General features: G+C 45.9%; 1 protein-coding gene across 3 annotated transcripts; it reads left to right on the forward strand.

Annotated features, from left to right (window-relative positions):
* The first annotated feature begins 3,503 nt into the window (after positions 1-3,503).
* Positions 3,504-7,277, forward strand: LOC118320020. Of its 3 annotated transcripts, XM_035650801.2 has the most exons (3): positions 3,504-3,613; positions 3,834-3,968; positions 5,216-7,277. In XM_035650801.2, the coding sequence occupies exons 2-3, from the start codon at positions 3,880-3,882 to the stop codon at positions 6,354-6,356; spliced, it is 1,230 nt and encodes a 409-aa protein (XP_035506694.1). In that variant the 5' UTR covers positions 3,504-3,613; positions 3,834-3,879; the 3' UTR covers positions 6,357-7,277. The 3 variants fall into 3 exon arrangements, with proteins under 3 accessions (XP_035506694.1, XP_035506695.1, XP_035506696.1); XM_035650802.2 differs by lacking the exon at positions 3,504-3,613 and having other exon boundaries at positions 3,816-3,968; XM_035650803.2 differs by lacking the exon at positions 3,504-3,613 and having other exon boundaries at positions 3,819-3,968; positions 5,211-7,276.
* Positions 7,278-18,638: the final 11,361 nt, after the last annotated feature.

Consider the following 18,638-nt stretch of genomic DNA (forward strand, 5'->3'; position numbering starts at 1 on the left):
TCGTCTGCGTCCGTGCACGGCGCGCCACGTTAAATATCTGCTGCCGCAATGAATTGTGGGGCGTCTGCTTCTCCTTTCCTTTCGCATCGGCAGCTCCAGTGCAAAGGAGATAGGAGAGGCGGCATCGAAGCTCCTTCCCCGAGCATTGAGAGGCCGCCCATTTGGAACAACATTTGGAGAACTTCCCGAGCCAGTTTGACGATTGGGCCGCGGAACATTTGAGACATGACGGCTCCCGTCAGCGGCTTCAACAGCTACAAGGCAAACACGCTCCCAGGTCACGTCACGCGCACCGACATTCACCGGAACGTCAGCTGCCGTCCCTCCCAGTTTTTAACACTGAGCTTTGGAAACGAATGAATTCATGTGATTTGAATTTTCCATCCATCCATCGTCTACCGCTTTATCCACGTAAGGTTCGCTGGAGCCAATCCCAGCTGACATTGGGCGAGAGGCGGGGTTCACCCTGGACAGGTCTCCAGCCTATCACAGGGGCACATACAGAGACCAACAACCATTCACTCTCACATTCACACCTACGGTCAATCTAGAGTCTCCAATGAACCTGACCCCATTCTCATGTCTCTGGACTGTGGGAGGAAGATGGAGAACCTGGAGAGAACCCACGCACACACGGGGAGAACATGCAAACTCCACACAGAAAGGCCCCGGTTGGTTTGAACCGGGACTCGAACCCAGAACCTTCTTGCTGCGAGGCGACATCGCTCACCACTATGCCACCGTGCAGATTTGAATTTTATGACTTGGGGAAAAAAAATTGTGTGTGTGTGTGTGTGGGGTGTTTTTGAACATCAATTATTGAAATGTTGAAGCGTTTTGTCAGAGGCAAAAAAAAAAAAAATTCAGATACATAACTTGTTATGTTAACAGGACTTTTTTTTATCAAACAGCTATAATTTTTTTTATATGTGGAGTTCAAATATATATATAAGTCTGAAGTGGTTGCATATACCTGGTACTCACAGCAATAATGGTCATACTTACAATAATAATACTACTACTCCCCCCCCCCCCCTCCATCCCTCCCTCCTCCTGCTCACAGCCTTATCTGCTCTCCACCAGGTTATTAGTTCCTTTGCCATCGCCATGGCAACAAAGCGCCGTGCGCCCGCCTCGACGCCGTCCATTATGTTTCAGAACAGAGAGAGAGAGAGAGAGGTGGAGAGAGAGGAAGATGAAAGCAGCTCGGTCACTACGGCGACGGGTGAGGATGAAACCAGCAGCGAGTCTTTTTCTCTTCCAAAATCATTGTGGACTCCCTCTGCGTGTGTGTGTGTGTGTGTGTGTGTGTGTGTGTGTGTGTTTGTTTGTTTGATTGAACAAAGCAAGCTTGAGGTTTGGAGTGTGTGAGAATGTGTGTGTGTGTGTGTGTGTGTGTGAGAGAGATGTGTCACACGAGCAAAGTGTAGAAGAATGCTGTGACTCAACGAGGCCTGAATTTAATATTTTAATATTAACCCTATAAATTACACGCACAGGTACAGCACATGGCCAAAAGTACGTGGACATCCCCGCCCCGCTCAGACTTCGCTGTGTGTGTTTATTCTGCTTCAGATTTATTTCTGGCTCATTCAATTTTACATAGAAGCTGTTTATGTTGTCAGAAAATGGGTTCATCCACAAAAATAAAAAAGCCACTTCCTTAGAATTTCAGTCCATTACATATTTCAAGACAATCCATTTCTCCCTTACTGATGCAGAGGGGACGGATGATTGGATTTAGTCTTCTCCAATATGACTTGTTTTGATATATTCCTAAATATAAATTTAGAGATAGTAAATGGACGAGTAACCAAGACAAACTATGTCATTACTTTACTTTACCACGTCTGGATTAAAAGGAAGGAAGTTTAGAGTTAAACTGTACATAAAGGTTTGAAAACGACATCTAAGGAACCATTGCCAATTATGTTTTTAAATACGAGTTAAATTAAATGTATCGGCCAAAATATTGGGAACATTCTTATTCCAAAAAATGCACATTGGACTCGCTCTAAGAATAACTACTACTACTACTATTACTAATAATAATTATGATAATAATAATAATGCAATAATTGTAATATGCTCCGATACAACCAAATAAAGACTATTTGTGGGTTGTTTTTCTTTTTTTGTCAGCTGACTTCCGAGCACAGAAGAACTGACTGACTGACTGTAACCGTCTCTTGTAAATATTTGTTTCGTCCTGGTTTGACCCTCAGAAGTTCCTCCTGCCGGAGCCGAGTCTGTCGCTGTGCACGTTGCATACGACTTTTGATATATTCCTAAAAATAAATTCAGAGATAGGAAACGGACGAGCAACCAAGACAAACTATGTCCTAACTTCACTCTACCACGTCTGGATTATGAGACAGTCAAGTCAGTCAATTCTTGACTCTTCAAAAAGGAATTTGGCCACGTTGGATTAATATTTTTTGTTTGTTTATTTTTGATTAATTCTACAATATAATGATATTTTGAACAAACTGTGCAGCAGCCAAGTGGATTATATCTGTTACATCTTCCATCTTTAATACACAAACTATTACAGAATCAGTCGACGCAGGGATTAAAGGATTTCTGTCCAAACAATGTGAGACACTTCAGCCGGTGAGATACTGTACGAACAGTTACAGTTAATCCAGATTCCTCCTGAAATCACTGCACGACTCCACCGCGTGTCAAAGGACAGATTTTTAAATCTAGTCAAACGCTGAACGCGTCTCTGATCGTCTTGTAGGATACGAAGCCTCGTGAGCAGGGCTTCGAATTGACACCCGGGTAACACTGCAAAGTTAGAAGAGCATTTAATGACTGTAAATATGCATCCATAAATTACATTTTGCACACTTTTGTTGAGTCCAGATGAGTTTCATTGTGTTACAGGTTCAGTTCTGCCTGTGCCTTGAACCAGGTGTGTGAGTCGGCGTTACATATTTACATATTATATATATACTGTATATATATATATATGTATATATACTGTATATTCTGAGCCTTTCCCAGACACATCAGTGTCTGCATTTATGTTTGCTGATTTGCACCAACACAGAAATCCCAACAGAATAAACGGTGCAAAAATGTAAAGAAACGTAAAAAGAAAAAAAGTTTGTTTCTATATATTTGGTTTTATTTGGGTTATCTCTTCATACATATATTTCTTTATAATAAAGTTTAGAGCTAAACTGTATATAAAGGTTTGAAAACGACATCTAAGGAACAATTTACAATAAATTTTTTAAATACGAGTTAAATTAAATATATCAGCCAAAATATTGGGAACATTTTTATTCCAAAAAAATGCACATTGCACTAAGAATAACTACTATTACTAATATTACTAATAATTATAATTATTATATGAATAATAATGCAATAATGTTAATATGGTCCAATACAACCAAATAAAGACTATTTGTGTTTTATTTAATTTGGGTTGTTTTTCTTTTTTTGTCAGCTGACTTCCGAGCACAGAAGAACTGACTGACTGACTGTAACCGTCTCTTGTGAAATATTTGTTTCGTCCTGGTTTGACCCTTAGAAGTTCCTCCTTCCGGAGCCGAGTCTGTCGCTGTGCACGTTGCATTTGTTCACACTCGACTGTAAAAAGGTAAGAAACATCACTACGAGTTCTCGCGATCAAGTTCTAATATCCCGTGGTCGTCAGTTATTATGTGCAATCCGCAATCTATGCGTTCACGCGTATTAAAAATGGCCGAGACGTGATGCCGGCGGTTTGTTGACCGAAGTGACATTGAATTTGATAAAGTTGAATCTGATCGAATGTTGTGTGGAACCAAACAAGCAGTGACGCTGGACAGTGTTTGCAGAGGCCAGTCGGTCCGGGGTCGACAGTCCAGGTCAAGAGCTCCTGAAATGGTTCAGTCCAAGAATCAGAGACAAACACTGAGTCTAAATTCAGGCAGTCTGCAACACATGACAGATTCCAGGACGTGCAACAGACTGTAAGTTATTGTTTTTCCCATTACCTGTAATATAATATGAATTGGTTGAAGAAACTTTTGCTGTTGCATGAATCTAATATGCTGTGACTTTGTGCATTTGACATTTCCGTGTCAGAGGTGACGCAGTAAATCAGTTTCTAAAAATATTCTCATGAAAACTGGGAAACAAAGAAATGTTCTTATTGGTTCTATTATTGTTTAATTTTTTTTCTATATTTTAATTTTTTACTAATTGTGATTGGATGCAGACACGTTTTTATTTATTAATGCATTGCAGAGCTATATTAATCGGAACGTCCCCAGTTATTGTTATTTATATTATTGTTACAATGATTGGGCTATTTTAAGTGACTTTCAATTTTTACATGTACAAACTCAGCCGCAACTAAACTACTCTTTTTATTTGTTTTGTGTAATGTACGTCCCATTAATTAATTTACTTTTGCTGCTGACAATATGACAATTTCAGTTCATTTTTTACATTATTATTATAGGTTTTTTAAAGTTAGGTTCCAAATGTTGAAAATGTGTTGAAAACATTTAAAAATCTTAAAATTCCATTATTTATAAATGTAATATATATTTTTAATTATATGCAATTGACGGATTTATGTTATTTTTAAAAATCTATTTTTTATTTGAGCCTTTGGTTGATGGATTTGAATTCCATGTAGATACTTCCTTTTCCTATTACCAATTTAAATAAAAGACAATGCATTCATTTGTAATTTAGTCCATTGATATACAAATTTAATAATTTAAACAAATTTATTAATTCCTATTTTCATTATACAACTAACTATTTATTAATGAAACGCTTTAATACTATTTTCCATGACGCTTGTGGTCATACCACATATATAGTTAACACTCCACAATAAACTAATTTAGATTAAGATTAAGATTAACTTCATTGTCCCACAAAGCGGGGCATTACTCTTGACCACCTCACCCATGCTGCAGCCATAAAAAACAACCTGTACATCATAATACAAATACAATAAAACAAATATTAATAAACAAAACTAATCATTTTCCATGCCTTACGAATCGTAACAGTTGTCAAACCAAACAGTGATACTGTACCTGACCAGGCTCTCTAGAACTGCCTGATAAAATATCATCATAATCTTTCTTTAATTGACCCCATGAACTGGCGACGTCAACCGTTGTTGTCGTCTGCATTGAATGTATGAACGCAAAGATCTTCTGCCTCCTCTCACTTCTTCCTCTTCTCCCCAGCGCAGAGGAATTGAAATGGCCGACCGGAGGAGACGCCCGTCACCGTTGTTCACTTTCATCCTCTGCTTCTCACTGTGGTTCACCCCTGGACAAACAGTCGACTCCTTCTTTGGCATGTTTCTGCAACAGTGCATTGAGGAATGTCCGGCAAAGTATTTCACCTCCACGTATGGCGTGCCGTGCACCGACAGCTGTGACAAGCGAGGTTCTGACTACTACTGGTGCCATTCCAGCAGCGGTTGGGATTACTGCTCACCAGGGGTGAATATTGATTACTTTGGCAGCACCTGTCGCAATGATCATCCCTGTGGCAATTATGGCGAAAAGTCCAAGATGTGTTACTTGGACCGTGGCGGCTGGAGCAGATGTTCACAAGTGGAGCCAAAGGCAATGATTCAAAATACCATAAACCTGCAAGAATGCAAGACTCATTGTAAGTATTATGACTCTGGGGATTACTTCTGGTGCAATACCTATGACAACTGGGATTACTGCTCACCTCTACCAGACATCACCTACAGGGATGTCAAGTGCCGCGCGGGCCACAAGTGTGGAACCTATGGCGAAGCTTACAGCTGGTGCTACACGTCATTCAACGATGACTGGGATTACTGTGGAGTTATCCATCCTGGAGAGTGCGCGTACTCCCAGTCGTTCCGCCGCAAACGACAACCTGATTTTCCAAACGTGATCTGTACCACGGAGGGGGACAACAACAACAGGAGGGTGACCACCTTCACAGAGGAAGGACAATCCAGTATAATGGCGAACATCAACAACAGGATGCGCAACGAGGCATTGAACCTAATCAACCAATGGGATAACCAGCGCTTGAGCGAGCAGGCCAGGTCCAACTTGATTTCATCGGACCATCTTCGCATCGACAACCAGGGACTGATCAACAGGAACAATCAGCGATGTTACAACCTGCAGATCCAGATCAACAAGGCTCGCGGCAGCAGCGAAAGTACCACTGTGTCACAGGTCATATGTCCTCTTGATACTCCAGCTGACTACATACGTACGGCCTTCAGGAGGAGCTTAGAGCGCCAGGCCAGGGTGATAGTGGAAGTAAACGACGGACCAAGCACCTCGCCGAACAACAACAACAACAACAGAAAGTGTTGTAAGCGCCGTAAAATCTAATTTTGCTCGCTCACTAAGGATCACCACAGAGCTTTGCTGAATCATGAAAACAATTTGTTTACTTACATTGACTGAGGTAACTGTACTCTTTATAAATGTAATTTAATAAACATCAATTCGTTGTGTATTAGAATGTTCATTCGGCACAGATTTAGATATAATTGGCATTTTATGGGCATTTTATTTTAGGATATAATGAGCAAACTAATACACAAAGCAGAGTATGTACAATTCTGTTTACTAAATGAAGATGTGTAATTGTACTTTGACTCAATGTAATTTTAACTTGACTCAATTTAATTGTACTTTGACACAATCTAATTGTACTTTGGCTCAATGTATGACCAAGGTCATAATACAAGCGGAAAAAGAACAAATAATGCTGAATATGAAATAAAAATAGCAGGGTGTGTAGACCTTCCTGACCTAAATCATTTCAACTGCTTTCCAATAAAAATCATGTTGTAAAAAGATTTTGGTGCAGATGAGTGTCAGGCTCTGGAAGGAAACAAGGACGAGGCCAATTAATTTTACTCGAACAGTAATAAGAAAATGACCCTTGATTCCAGAAAAGTCCTGAAACCTTTTCATTGGCACCAGACGGAGTTTGAGATAGATAGAGCGATAGATAGATAGAGCAGGCTGCCACCGAGCACAGCGCCATCTTGCCTGGATGGAATGATCTCACCACACTACCAGACGCACATCCAGACTGATTTCCTGCCCTTCAACCTACAATCGACTCTTAGATAATAGTGTCTGTTTAAGACACAGATGAAATAATAATAATCGGTAAATGTTCTGTACAAGACTTAATTTCTCATTTTCAGCCCTGGGGTTTATAAATCTCTGCACCCCGAAGGCCGCAGCCCAACGTGTCGACCCTGGACGTGAACCATAAAGCATAGAAAACCAGCTTGTTGCTCGCATGTCATTTTTGAAAGGCTCGTTGTGAGTCAATTAAGTTGTGAATCGAGTCGAAATCTGTGTTCCGCGAAGCCAAAACTTGAGTGGTCATCTCTGGTTTGGCCATGTGTCCTGGCGGTGCACTATACTCTTCATATCTTCCATTAAACGTCTCAATAATCTGTTTTGCTGGGGATATAAGTGCACACAGCAAAAGCCCCAAATCTAATTGTGCAGCGTATCTCTGGTACAGCTGGTGCTCTGTGCTGTACGTTGGGCTCCATACACATCCGTGTTATGAGGATCCGTGTGGGCTCCACACATCCTATGAACTGCAGGATGTTGGGTTTGTTGTTTTTTCAATGTTTTTTCAAAAAAAGCTGCCTCCTACTCATCAGGCTGTGTAACGTCCTGTAGAGCTCGGTGACACTTCATTTTCCGGTTCCACAGTTTTTTCGCCGAATTATTGTTGAAACGAGGAGCAAACTAAGTTCCCATCTGCAGAAACGAATGTGGAAGTGCACAAAGAAAAAAGCCGGAGCTGTTACCAGAATAAACACTCGTCCTCGTCCGGACTCGACCCCACGGCCTCCCGGAGTGGAATTCAGGTGCAGCTTGTTCTGAATGCGCCGTTACTCAGCTGAGTGGCTGGAAGCTGGGCACCTGCTAATGCACTCGAGCTGGACGGCCCCCCCCTCGTTCAGGTGCTTTAGTACAAGCGACAGGGACACTCGTCTTTGTTCTCTGCCGGAACATTGTGTCCTAGTGTCGCAGCGCTGAGAGCCTACAACCCAACCGCCCACTCACGCTACGCCGGCGGGGGGGGGACAAACACGCTGTCCATGCTGACGCCAACGGAGCTGATTGCACGGACCGGGGGGGTTGAAGACCCACTGAAGGCGGCACAACGTGGTGCAAAGGGTGCCCCCCATTTGCATTGGGTGTAAAACAAAACTGACTTAAAAAGTGTGTTGGCCTCCTCAGACACAAGCAGAAACCAAGTGCACAAAGTTTCACAATTCGTTTGCTATGATGCCATGATGAGATTAATCACTTCCTCGCTGAGACTTTGACTTGAAACCTCGGCACCCACGCTCTCATGTCTGTCTGTTCAATATGAAGCTACAGCCACAAACTTGTTTGCTTCGCTTAGCAAAAAACTGGTCAAGGAGACAATTGAACTCAATTGTCATTTTTCTAAACTTCAGTTTTTGTGCCAAACAAACTAAGAATTAAGGTTTTAATCATAAAGTGACGTTAAAGCTGCTTTTTGTAAGTTCTGCTGTCGCTGCTCAGCCAACGCTAGCCTCAACAGCTGTTGACTATCAAGCTAGCTGCAGTAGCTCGTCTTGTGAACGCAACGTCGGCTGACGTTCTTTTCCCCGCCAGAGAAACTTCTGTGGATTGTTTTCCCCTGTGGACACAGCAAGGCTAGTTGTTTCCCCCGTGTTTCCAGTATTCGTGCTAAGCTATAAGCTACTGCTTCTTGCAGCTAGCTCATGTTGTACTGGCACCGTGGACCGGTCGCAGTCTAATCATCTGCGAAGAAAACACACCAAAACCAAGAACAACAACCAAAAAAGTTGAACTGTTTCTTTGCGTTGGCTTGCAGGCAAACTCCGTCGTTCCATTCCCCTAGTAGACACCGTGAATCCATTAGAGCTGAACCACTGTGTAATCCGCTGCGTTGCAACGCCAGGGGTTTTTACATATTGAAAAGAGAAACGCCACTGATTCCGGAAACATGACGGAGAAACACCAAAGAGACAGATTCAGACACAGACTGGGAGCGATGGAGAGGAACGAGCCGGTTGGACTCGTAGTCTCCTATCCTCCTCAGGTCCGTGTGTCCAAAGGCACCACGTTAATGCCGAGCTCAACAAAAAGTATAGTAACGACTAACACGAGATCCTTCTGTAAATTTGTTGTAAACAGTGTGAATTTTATTTCACTTTATCTTATTTTATGTACATGCAATCGAACCGACGTCTGGCCTATCAGAGCTCGGCCTGTCGGTCATGTGATCCAAGAAATCATCACATGACACAGGCCGTGCTCTGATAGGCCACACGTCGGTTCGATTGCATGCAGGCTCAATTGCTTTTCCTATCCTGGGTAGCTCGGATGTTACTGTGTGAATTTTGAGCCATCGAATTTGAGAGTGTGAATATTTAACTTGAATTTTTTCGATCTGAATTTGAGCAAATCGCAAAAATTGTAACTTGAAATTTGACATCTGAATTTTTTTGCATCTGAATACCGAAGTAAAATCATTTCAAAGAGGTGAATTCTGAACAAATAAATTCAGATACATACAATATTTCAATAGTAAGTATTCAGTGGCTGTTAAAGTTCAAAGACCGCCGTCGCTCCCCCGAGCCTCGGTGTTGCACGACACGAGGCCACGCGGCAAACGCTCAAACGAAGAAAAACACTAGTGAGCGACATTGTGAAAATATACCGTGCGCATGAAATGTGTGAGTTAGTGAGGAAAGTGTGTGTGTGTGTGTGTGTGGGGGGGGGGGGGGGGGGGTATGTGGAAAGCTGCTTCGAGAGGGACTGTGGCACTTAGGCCCAATTAGAGGGCATATTTTAAGTGGAGTTAAACCTGGTGAAATATTCATGATGTGTCCCGTCGCTGCAGGAGGAAGAGGAGGAGGAGGAGGAGGTGGAGGGATCGGCCTCTGGGGGGCGCCATGCTCCCGTTGAGTGGCGTGCGGAGAGGAGGGCGACTGATGCTGCTGCTGCTGCCCACACAGCCGGCTGCAGAGGAGAGGCCGGATGAAAGGATGGAGAGAGGCGGGAGGCAGGTGTGATGGACAGACAGGGAGGAGGAGGATGAACACTCTGATCCTCAGTGTGAAGAGTCCATCAACTCACACACACCGTTCGTCACCAGCGGCACGTTGTCCTGCAAAAAGAACGGAATCTGCCGACACAGGGTTTTTTTTTCTTCTGCGTGACAACGCCCGAGATACCCTGAGGTCCTGGGTTCAAACCCCCCCACGAGCCCACACTTTTCACATTTTTATCAATCGTGGTACAAAACAGACAAATGGGATCTACAATATTCACGACTAACTTACTAATTTATGCCAAAAGAAAACAGAAGGAAACACAGGCCTCACAGCAAAGTACACAACATTTGATCGAGTCTGCCAGAGAGAAGAAGAAGAAAGGGGAGGAGGAGGAGGAGGAGGAAATCCGCCGCTTCGTCGACATCAGAATGAAAACGTGCAAATCCATTATGCTTTTTATTCATTTTTTGTTTGACTTTAGATTCTGGAACCAGAGGCGGGACGCGTAACGCCATCGGGGCGACCCGCGCTGCGTGGATTCCGCTGAGCTGCGACATATACGGTGACATTTTTATCTGTCGTCGGTGACCAAGCCGTCAGAGGACAGACAGACAGGGGACCACTTCTTTTATTTCCCCCGGAATATGACCAAAAAAAAAATATATATATACAAGAGGAAGCGGAAAGAGAACAGAGAATGACCATGGCCAATTCAAAGAGAGTCAACCAAACAAAACTTTATTCACAAATACTGCTAACAAATATATATAGATATGTATATATCTATATATATACGTATATATATATATTTATGTATATACTGGCTGATCAGACTAATTTGGAACAAAAGGGGGAAATAACATAGACAACAACTAAAACTCTAATCAAAGAACCCCCCCATGCTAATGCAGCTCTTGGTCCGGTCCAATCACCTGGCCTCTTCATTCAGGGCGACTCCGCCCTCCGTCACCTGTTTCGGGCCGAAACCAGGAAGGAGGAAGATGCAGCGGCGGACACGGTAACTCAAACACAAAGAACAACTGAATTTCACTACGACAGACTGTGAACCGAGCGATGAACAAGATACGAACGGAAACATTGACTGGTCGTGTTTGTTGGTTGGAAATAAAATCCAACCGCGTGATGGTGACGTGAAAGTGTCTCTCGTGGCGAGACTGTGAATGTGACCATCACCGTCACGTGTACACAAAACACGTGTAAGATAATGTTCCATTAACTGACTCGAGGATTGTTCCACTTGGTCGGAGACCCGCGGACAGATCTTCACGTGTCGAGCATCGTTTGTGTTCGTCCGCTGCGCCGGGCGAACGCTGCCCGACCGAAGAGCCGGACCACGGTGGAACTCTCCAACCTCTGCGCCGGGCGAACGCTCCCCGCGGCCCCTTTGTGTTTCTGCATGAGGGTTTTAATGGCGTGGAGGCTTCAGGGGGCGCCGACCCCGCGGTGGCAGGTGTCTCCTCTGCGTGCGAGGAGCCGACTCTCCGGCGTCGGACAAGGACAAAGAAAAAAAGAAAAGTAAAGAGCCCTCTCAAAAAAACCTGCGTGTTTTCGGAGAGCTTTTCAAGGTTCCTTGTTGAATGAGTTTGCGTCGCCGTCAGAGTGACGGCGCATCGCCCCCCCCCCCCCCCGCATTGCGAAGGCGAGAGCCACTCGTCCTTGGACGCCTTCTGTGCAGTGAAATGGCGACCGGCGGAGAAACCTCGGGACTGTCAGAGCGGCGAGCGGCGGGCGTGACTTTGCCTCCGATCCTTCATCAGCCCTGAGGGCTGCGCACCGTCTACGGAAACTTTTCCCGTCGCAGAGCGATTAAGGTAAAAAGTTGCTCAGGGACAATGAAGGGGAAAAAGAAAGATCCAGATTTTTTTAGTAGGAGGCGCAGTTCCGGTGAGTTGCAAAGTGAAGAATCTCACCATTGTCTCATAAACGCCTTGAAAAAGTTGTGAAATGTTTCATCGACCTGCTGCATCGATGCCACGCTCAGGACTTTAGAATGAATGAAACAGAATGTCCCTCGGACTCTGTTGCTTTAAGGGCAGAAGATTTCACTTATTATATCATATTTGACTTTTTCCCTCACGAGAAAATTGTACTCTGTCTGTCGCAAGAGTTTAAAATGTATGTTTTAATTAATGTACCAAGATTCTTTTCTAAACAAATCTCTTAATGGGAAGTTCGCACGAACACTGAGACTCATCAGATGATATCTCTACGTGTTCATATATATTCCATAGCTGGGCGCCGACGTACACGTGCTCCCGCGCCTCTAAACCCTGTTCAGTTCACATCAGAAGCCGCGCTGGCGTCTCTGTGAGATCCTCGCCGGCTGCCAGCAGCAGAAAGAGTCTCCAGTTTAAACTGCTGAGAGCAGAAACAGGCGGAACGACCCCTGACCTTTAAAAGACCCAAACACTGGGAGCTGCCGCGGGGCGGCGAGAGAGAGAGAGAGAGACGGGCAGGGGGGCCGTCACAGCAGAGAAGACAGACAGGGTGGAGAGAGAGACGGGCAGGGGGGCCGTCACAGCAGAGAAGACAGACAGGGTGGAGAGAGAGACGGGCAGGGGGGCCGTCACAGCAGAGAAGACAGACAGGGTGGAGAGAGAGACGGGCAGGGGGGCCGTCACAGCAGAGAAGACAGACAGGGTGAGGATCAGAGCGAGAGACGGGCAGGGGGGCCGTCACAGCAGAGAAGACAGACAGGGTGAGGATGAGAGAGAGAGACGGGCAGGGGGGCCGTCACAGCAGAGAAGACAGACAGGGTGAGGATGAGAGAGAGAGACGGGCAGGGGGGCCGTCACAGCAGAGAAGACAGACAGGGTGAGGATGAGAGAGAGAGACGGGCAGGGGGGCCGTCACAGCAGAGAAGACAGACAGGGTGAGGATGAGAGAGAGAGACGGGCAGGGGGGCCGTCACAGCAGAGAAGACAGACAGGGTGAGGATGAGAGAGAGAGACGGGCAGGGGGGCCGTCACAGCAGAGAAGACAGACAGGGTGAGGATGAGAGAGAGAGACGGGCAGGGGGGCCGTCACAGCAGAGAAGACAGACAGGGTGAGGATGAGAGAGAGAGACGGGCAGGGGGGCCGTCACAGCAGAGAAGACAGACAGGGTGGAGAGAGAGACGGTCAGGGGGGCCGTCACAGCAGAGAACACAGACAGGGTGAAGAGAGAGACGGGCAGGGGGGCCGTCACAGCAGAGAAGACAGACAGGGTGAAGAGAGAGACGGGCAGGGGGGCCGTCACAGCAGAGAAGACAGACAGGGTGAGGATGAGAGAGAGAGACCTTTATTGTGAAAGACAGAGAGAGGAGGAAGACAGGCAAAAAAGACCGTTGGGTAGTACTAAAGAAAGTAAGACAGACAGACAGACAGGCAGTCAGACAGACAAACAAACGGACAGACAGGCGGTGAGACAGACAGACAGTCAAACAGACAGACAGACAGACAGACAATTAGTCAGACAGGCAGGCAGGCAGACAGACAGACAGACAGACAGACAGACAGTTAGTCCGACAGACAGACAGACAGACAGTTAGTCAGACAGATAGACAGACAGACAGTTAGTCAGACAGACAGGCAGCCACGGCGGCTCCACATGTTTCGCTGGAAGAGGCCATTTAATCATGTTTCGGCAGCAGTTGGTGGCGAGCGGAGCAGCAGACAGACAGACAATTAGTCAGACAGGCAGGCAGGCAGACAGACAGACAGACAGACAGACAGACAGTTAGTCCGACAGACAGACAGACAGATAGTCAGACAGACAGACAGAAAGATAGTCAGACAGACAGGCAGACAGACAGACAGACAGACAGACAGTTAGTCAGACAGAGAGACAGACAGTTAGTCAGACAGACAGACAGACAGACAGTTAGTCAGACAGACAGACAGACAGTTAGTCAGAAAGGCAGACAGTCAGACAGACAGACAGACAGTTAGTCAGACAGACAGACAGACAGTTAGTCAGACAGACAGACAGGCAGACAGACAGACAGTTAGTCAGACAGACAGACAGACAGACAGTTAGTCAGACAGACAGACAGACAGACAGTTAGTCAGACAGACAGACAGACAGACAGTTAGTCAGACAGATAGACAGACAGACAGTTAGTCAGACAGACAGGCAGCCACGGCGGCTCCACATGTTTCGCTGGAAGAGGCCATTTAATCATGTTTCGGCAGCAGTTGGTGGCGAGCGGAGCAGCAGATGCCGTCGCCATCCGACGGCGATTAATCCTCCTGCCGGCCGTCAGCCCGCGGGCCGCGAGTCTCCGCGCCATCACCACGGCGGCGGGCGGCGGCGAGAAACACACGGACAAGGTGAAGGTGGGGACGCAGGCGCAGCGAAGGCCTCACCACCGGAGGGCGTCTCCCTCTGTTTCCCCCCGCCGCTCGCCAGCCGTCTGCTTCCCTCCGCCCAGGAGACGACCAGCTGGGTTCCCCTGTCTCCAATGTGTGTGTGTGTGTGTGTGTGTGTGTGTGTGTGTGTGTGTGTGTGTGTGTGTTTACCCGGCACTGATACTATATGAAATTCTCTGAGGCTGGACTTCAGAGCGAGTTTGATTGGCCGGTTTGTCGATCTTCCTCATTCGACGGAGACGGCAGCTGTGGATGTTTGAGGCCGGAGGAAGCGGAGCAGACAGATCGATGAGATCGACCACTGTGTCGTACGTTGGTGGACGGTCGCTTGTTCGCAAAATAAGTTTGAAGAATTATAAACTGAAAAGACTCAACAACGCCCACATGACGCAGATACGTCCATGTTCTACTTCCTGATTGGCTCTCGTCAGTCACAACTCAACGCCGCTGACACTTCCTGTCCCCGCTCTGACTTTTCAGCTTCGCTGGTCCTCACTTCAGAGAAGTTTCCGTTACTAAGCAACCGGCTGTAGACGGTCTACTTCCTATTTACGCCCGAGTGGTCATGTGACATGTGTTTTTCAGTGCGTGCTCGTGTGGATTATTTCTGAAGCGGAGCTCATACACTATTCTTGTTCCATAATGTGCCGACTTTATTTTAGCCCACAACTTTTATTCTCATTCCATTTTGCAGTGACATCATCAATTATCTTTATTTTCCACTTGTAATCGTCAAGTTATGATCATTTCATCGTATATCGACGATCAATAACGTTCACCTGTGCACACAGTTACAACTTTTAATACTTTTTACACATTTATATTTCCTTAATTGAATGAATTTATAGTTCCTTAAAGCTACATTGTGTAATATTTAGAGGAACTTATTCACAGAAATTGAATATATTGTCCATAACTATGTGTTCATATATGTATCCACATATACTCACACGAAGGTCGGGTCCATGCTACGTCATGTTGTGCTGCGCTCTGGTTCCACTACGACTCGGGAGGTCGGAAAAAAATCTCCACCCGACTTCCGGGGTCCGAGTTCCGAGCGGTTCCGAGGTGTAATGGAACGCAGTACTGAATACGTTTGTTGCACACAACGGTCCAGAATACGTCGCGTTCACATTGAATATTCAGACGCTATATGGAAACTGGAAATGGAATTAGCGGCGTGCCACCATAGGGTTTCCCCTGTCGGTCCCTTAGTTGGTTGCGGTTTGCAACTTTACCACCAGATGCCGCCAGGAAATTACCAAAATTGAGTACTGGCGCTTTAAAGGTTTCGGTAAAACAATAATAAAAGACACAACTTTCCTCGCGTCGGCGATGAAAAGCCTGATTCCATGTGACGGCGTCTCTCGGGTGAAGTTACATCCTCCTCCTCCTCCTCTTCCTCTCTACTGAAGCATCTCTGTGTTGGAGCCAGCAGTTAGCATCCTGTGGCTCAGCTGGATGCTAACTGTGTCCTGGCAGCCGCAGCAGCTCCTGGCTGCCGTCAGTCAGGTGATGCATGTTCTGCACGGCTGCCTCATAACGCGACGCAGGAACGAACCCTGTGCACCCGAGGCCTGATGGACGCATGTACACGGTCCACGATCGCGTTGCGTGTCATCACGGCGGCGGCGGCATCTGGACGGCTGCCGATCTGTCAGCATCCATATGTACGGCGGAGATACTCGTGATGATGCTTCCAGTGGCGGAGGGAAGCAGCTGCCGTCTGACTGTTCCTGTTAATTCCCCTCGTCGATGCCAGAGAACAAACACGCCGCTCAGCGGGTCAGAATGGGGCGCGCTGGGACACTTTTTCCTTATTGAGCTCCGGGGCTGTGTGCGGCGCGGGTCAACGACCTCCGGTGTGTTCGTCCATTCGGTGCGGTTCATTTGGGAGAATGAATGCGCTCGGTATGAGAACAGGGAGAAAACAGAGTTGTTGAGGAACGTGACAGACGTGAATTCTGGATGAGAGATATTGAACAGAAACGAAAGTCCCTGCTGCCGACACGTCATCGGTGAGTTATTTCATCATCAGTCTGTTGAAAAAAGCAATACGAGAAACGTCACTCTTTCCTCTAAAGAGGAAATACGTCAATTTTTACTCATAAAAAGATTGTTTCCCGGTGGAGAGTCTGTTCAATGCAGCGTAGGTTGGGTTTGAAGTGATGAAATCCCCCAGAGCCGCCTGTGGTAAAGTTGCATTGTGGGTGAAGACACACACACACACACAGATTGCAGCGATGCCATTCAGCAGCAGCAGCGGATCAGGCGTCGTCTGAAAGCGATTTCACCTCTGGGCTTCTTCATGTGTGTTTTTTAAAGACTCAATTACCCAGAGATCCTATTGGCTGTTAATCCCACGAAGCTCCATTCGCTCAGTTTAACACGAGAGCGTCGGGATCAATACTGGACCATAAAGACTCGGCTCATTCCCATTCAGCTCTGAGAGCGGGATTAACACTCGTCTGTCTCACTGTGTGTGTGTGTCTGTGTGTGTGTGTGTGTGTGTGTGTGTGTGTGTTTGAGTCATACTCAAGTTTTTCTGAGTCTTGATACTTGGAGCGTGAAATATTCAGCGACGACAGCTTCAAACATCAACTTGATGAGCTGCAATGAAGAAAAAATAGAAGGTGGTTGTAGCTTGTACATGCTAGTGTCGACCGCCCGTGGCGTCGCCCACTGGTTTGTCAGCGGCCATTTTGAAGCCTTTCAATTGGGAATTTCGGCCGGCGCCGACCAAGCCGGAATTAAACCATGTTTGTTGGAGTGTGACCACCTGCACCCATTGGACGGTAGCAGCTGTCAATCATACTGTATCCGGACCATAATGTACGAAGTGAACAGCGCGCTGGTATTGAAGAAGACTTGAAACTAGCGATTGAACCATTAACTCCTCAGGAAAATGTTTTACTGACGCCATGAAATCAAGTGAGGAGTCACTTTCTCATAAGAATTCTATCGAAACAACCAGTGGAGCTGCCCCCTGCTGGTCATTACACAGAATATGATTTTGCGGATTTTTCAAATAAATAAATCTTGAAATATCAAAAAAAAAAAATAAATCAGGAAAGATGGAGAAGTTGCTGCGGGATTAAAAGGTAAACGAACGGTGACGTGAGAGTAGAATAAATAAAGTTCACCCTCGTGTATTTTTTTTTCTTCGGCAATGTGCCTTTAATGTTCTGAACGAATCCGTTTCATTCCCGCCGTCAAAACGGCATCTGATATCCTGTCTGGATGTACAGCAGCAGATCACACCGCCACCGCACATGGGCAGTGTCCGCATACTTTTGGCCACGTGGTGGAAACGATTTCCGACAGACAGAGAAGAAGAATACTTTGTGTGTGTGTGTGTGTGTGTGTGGTGTGTTTGAGCTGAGGCGGCAGTCTGCAGCCCCCCCCCCCCCCCGCAGCACATCCAGCAGCTAACCAGGTTATGCCTGAATCGGATTATCAATTTTCTGGGCTAAGTTGAAATCTACAGATCGCTGGCAGCCGCCGGAGTGACGGGCTAAGCAGCCGCCGTCAGGACAGATTGATGGAGCTGCTCATTCCCGGCGACACCGGCTCCATTTATAAGGCCGTAATTGCTGCTGTGATATCGACACTCTTCCTGCTTTCGACCTTAACCCCCCCCCCTGCTCTTCCTCCTCCTCCTCTTCCTCTTCCTTGTCCAGCTCAACAGCTTCATCTCATCCCAGAGCTGCATTATGTGTAACTGCCCCCCCCCCAGCTGACTGTTATAATAACAGTGTATTTTGTCAGATATTGAGTTTATTACTACGTATTTCCTGAAAAAAATCGTCATATAAAATGAATATTCCTCTCATAAAATTGAGTTTCCCTTCCTCCAGATTCTCTTCACATTCATCTCCTTTTATTCTACTTCCTGTCGAGTTTTTGATAAAAGTTCTTTTCACGCACCGTGAAAATCAAACCACTGTTTCAGGTCAAAGTCAGAGTTTCAGAACGAGACGATCGTTAATAATCGTGAAGCTCATGTTTTGTGTCTCTGTCATTATCGACTGATCAACGCAACGGTTTTTTTCCTTCGGCCCAAAGCAAAACACACATTTATGATCCATCGTCCATGTTGGGTTTCAAAGACGAAGAATACAAACACTTCCTCTGTGTCTCTCTCTATAAAAGAAAAGTGTCTTTGCCTCATCGAAGAGGGAAAAACACCATAAAACTCTTCTTTATC

This window comes from Scophthalmus maximus, chromosome 9 (genome assembly GCF_022379125.1).
Source record: "Scophthalmus maximus strain ysfricsl-2021 chromosome 9, ASM2237912v1, whole genome shotgun sequence".
NCBI lineage: Eukaryota > Metazoa > Chordata > Actinopteri > Pleuronectiformes > Scophthalmidae > Scophthalmus > Scophthalmus maximus.

What these genes read in the sequence shown, in the direction of transcription:
- LOC118320020 (XM_035650801.2), top strand. Translation starts at nt 3,880, where the DNA reads ATGGTTCAGTCCAAGAATCAGAGACAAACACTGAGTCTAAATTCAGGC. An exon ending in TCCAGGACGTGCAACAGACT is followed by an intron (nt 3,969 to 5,215) that starts GTAAGTTATTGT and finishes TCCCCAGCGCAG; the next exon opens with AGGAATTGAAATGGCCGACC.